The following is a 3,798-nucleotide window of genomic DNA, read 5'->3' on the forward strand; positions in this document are numbered from 1 at the left end:
TTTATTTCAGTCAGTGTATGCTTAATTTCTGATTGGTCCTTTTTCATATCCTTGAGGGTCTCACTAAATTTCTTGGAGGTTTCCAGAAGATTCTTGAGTAACCTTATATCCGTGGTTTTGAACTCTATATCCAGTAGTTTGCTTTCCTCCATTTCTTTCATTCGTGACATGTTTCTTTGTCTCCGCATTTTGGCTGCTTCCCTCTGTTGATAGAGTGGCCTTGTGTGGTAGGTGTCCTGTAGGGCCCAGTGGCTTAGCCTCCCCAGTCACCTGAGGTGGTCACTCTTGATGCACTCCTTTGTGGGCTGTGTGCACAGCCTTGTAGTTAAGCCTTGATTGTTGTTGGTATCACTGGGAGGAGTTGACCTCCACACCAATTGGCTGTGAGGGCCCGCTGTGTCTATAATGGAAGAACTGCTGTGCTGGAGACCTCTTATGGGGCAGGACTTGCTTCAGTGGGGCTTTGGTGCTCACTGAGTCTGCCTCTTGAGCGTGTCACTTAGGGATGTGAGGAGTTGAAATATGATATCGTCTCACACTGACCACTGGGTACACTGGCTCCTGGATCTCCACGGAGGTGCAAAGTCAGCCACTGCCAGAGGCCACCCAACAGGAGCTACAGCGAGATCAGGAGATTTCTCCTCTTTGTTTGGGGTTTGGAAGTTTTGGAGCTCTCTGTCCCAGCTGCAGTTTGTTAGGTAGGCTGCAAAAGGACAGGCCATTCATATGCAAAAGCGTCTATGTACAGCTTGGGTGGGGTTGTAAATTGGATGAGGCGGGGTCCCAGGGAATCACCAGGGCATAGCAAACAGCAATTGCTGCCAGTCAGCTGTCTCCAAGTCCCACGCCCCCACGCAGTAACAGTGATCCCTGTGAGCACCTCTTTGAGAAAGCCACCCTCACTTTCCGACCCGATGCCAGACAGTCCATAAGGAAAGGGAATAAAAATATTGATCAGCATTCAGCCAGCATTTCTTGATCAGCCACTAGGCTTTAACTGACATACATGCCACCATCATGGAACTAAGGGGTTCTGTGTTGGGATTTATAGAGTATAAGGAATAAGAAAAAGGAGGGATCTGGTATTTGGAGATTGACAGAGGAACGAGAATCATGTGGAATGCTTTTTGTTTCGGGGGTTTTCTTAAAGGGTAACATAGTCATTAAAAGGTAGTTAACGTGGGGTATTTTTCATTTAGAAGAAATAGGTTCTCTTTTCTATAAGGAAAAAATACAATTATGGAGTCGAACTGTTTTAAATGTATGAAACTGATTTCAATATTTAAGGCCCATTTTTCTTAGCTGTATACACATTTTAACTTTTCTCCTATGCTTTTTCCTTTCCCATCTCAGGCTCAAACACATATGAAGAGGCAGCTGCATACATTCAATGTCAGTTTGAAGACCTCAATAAGAGAAAGGACACAAAGGAAATATACACCCACTTCACATGTGCCACAGATACTAAGAATGTGCAGTTTGTTTTTGATGCCGTAACAGATGTCATCATAAAAAATAATTTAAAAGATTGTGGTCTCTTCTAAGTTTTGCCGTGAATGGTTAAAATGCATTCTCAAACCAAATGAGTACTTATATGTGGATCTCTCTATACTAGAGTCTTGCAGCAACACAGAATGTAGTATACGGCAAACACATCTGGACCTGACCAAAGTTGTTCTGTTTTGTTTTTTAACCTAAGTAAAAATGTGAAAGGTGGTCCTGCATTGTGAACCTAAGGGCAGTGTTAAAGCTGGGCTCTAGTGTATTGATGATTTCTGTGTAAGTGTAAATATGCAAATGTATGTATACATGTATTTATAATTTCAGTTTTCCACATTACTTTTAGGTTTTAAGAGTCGCCACTTACAATTCTAGTGTGATCGCTTTGGAACTAACAGAAATATTAAGTACTTTGTACTCAGTGCCAGACTATTGCTACGTTCACCAGTTTTAAACAGATTTATTTATGTTCATGCCCTGTAAATTTTAAGTATATCAATTAATATTAGGAAACATTGCAGCCCTTATCTTCATTATCTTGTAATACTAAAAATGTCATTTGTATAAACATCGCACAAACTATTTTAATAACATGATTTGTTCTTTAAATTTAATGCTTTATTGAAATGTTCTTAAAGAGGATGAATATACCTTCCTTTGGATTAATTATTTAAACATTGTACGCATTTTATTTTTTTAAGATCGCATGCTGATCTTATTCTACATTAGATTTGGTTTGAAGAACTAAAATCGCATATTTTACTATCTTAGACTTATAAGTACTTGATTTTTATTCAGTTGGTTTTCACTTTGAATTTTAATATTTGGATGACATTCAGGCATTGCCTTAAAGATGATGCCAAATTAATTTTTATACACTTTAAATAATTATCTTTTTATTTATTACTAAGTTTAGGTGAATGATGAGAGCATTTTTGGGTTAAAAATATATCAGCATAATGAATTTTGTGACATTCATTTGTGTACTAGTATTTCCTTTGGGAAATCCCTTGTACCTAGCATATAATGATAGCTCCTTGTTTGGAAGATAACAAGAAAGATCTTTATTCTGTTGCTGATATAATGCAAGCTTTTAATTCATATGTGTAACTAGTTTCAAGTTTAATTATCACAATTTACTAAAATTACTTTTTTCCCTTGGATTATTCAAATTTCCTCTACTTGCTTGAGTCTATATTTTAAATTGTACTATTATTTCTGAGAATGAAACAGGCAATTACACTTAGAAAATGAATAATAGTATTTAATAAAGTCAGTGATTGTATGTCTGTTCAGATAAGTGTTACATATCAGCTAGATGTTGAATGTCAATAGTCATTTTTCTTTTGATAACTCATGATGTATCTTGTGACTTTGCTTCATCAAAATGAACAGCATTCCCCACCCTAGTTGTCTTTTTCACTCATCTTGAAAGAGTTACCCTTTCAGTAAGCTTTTTGGGTAAGTAGTTTCTAAGTTTAGTTACGTGCTGTCATTTTGTTGAAGTATATTTGTTGAAATATGTGTGTGTGAGGGTGGGTAACCACAAACTGCATTTATATCTGTTTCATCTTGGGGATTTGTTTTTCTTCTTTGTAATGTAAAGAAATTCAAAATTATCAAAATTCCTTAAGTGTGTTAGTTTAGATTCTTTATGTGCCTTTCATGAAAGATATGTTTTCATTAATTTTACTGATGGGAGACCTGTAGTGTCCATATTGTGAAGCTCTGTATGAATCTCAACTATAATGAATAAATTTGAATCATGACAAATAGTTTAAAAAGCTACAAAGAAGCACATATTGGTGATCATAGTTGATGAATTTCTGAACTTTATTCTGTGTAACTGTTATTAATAAATCCTAATAAATTTAAATTTTTAAAATTTTATAAATCTGTTGACCAAACACATGTTTTTGCATTAGGATTTAAGTATCAGTCGATAGTATGTTCATTTCTTCTTCATCTTTGCCAGCTTATAATCATCTCATCTATCCCAGAAGATTGACTTTTCCCTGCCCCAAGTTTTCTCATAAGACATGGTATCACATTTGGAATTGACGGCCTGATACCTCCTTCTGGGAATTTATTGCCTACTCCAACTCAGTATGCACAAAATCAAACTGTCCCTTTAAACCAGTTCTCACCCCCTTACTTTGCCATTGTAACTACTCGGTACCATCATTCATTTTAGCTTTAGGAACTCTTATTAGCTCTCAAATCCATCTCTATTCAGCCATCACTTCTTACAGTTCTTTTCCACTGCCTCACAAGTGGGTTTTTTGTTTGTTTTGCTTT

The 3,798-nt window shown here is 36.5% G+C and overlaps 1 protein-coding gene across 1 annotated transcript in view; it reads left to right on the forward strand.

Annotated features, from left to right (window-relative positions):
• Positions 1-3,394, forward strand: part of GNAI1 (guanine nucleotide binding protein (G protein), alpha inhibiting activity polypeptide 1) — a 26,098-nt gene extending 22,704 nt beyond the window's left edge. Inside the window, exon 7 of the mRNA XM_015571254.1 lies at positions 1,354-3,394. Within this exon, the coding sequence (XP_015426740.1) occupies positions 1,354-1,544 (191 nt within the window). The 3' untranslated portion in view covers positions 1,545-3,394. The remainder of the gene's footprint in view (positions 1-1,353) is intronic.
• Positions 3,395-3,798: the final 404 nt, after the last annotated feature.

The sequence above is a fragment of the Myotis davidii genome, unplaced genomic scaffold (assembly GCF_000327345.1).
Source record: "Myotis davidii unplaced genomic scaffold, ASM32734v1 scaffold125, whole genome shotgun sequence".
Taxonomy (NCBI): domain Eukaryota; kingdom Metazoa; phylum Chordata; class Mammalia; order Chiroptera; family Vespertilionidae; genus Myotis; species Myotis davidii.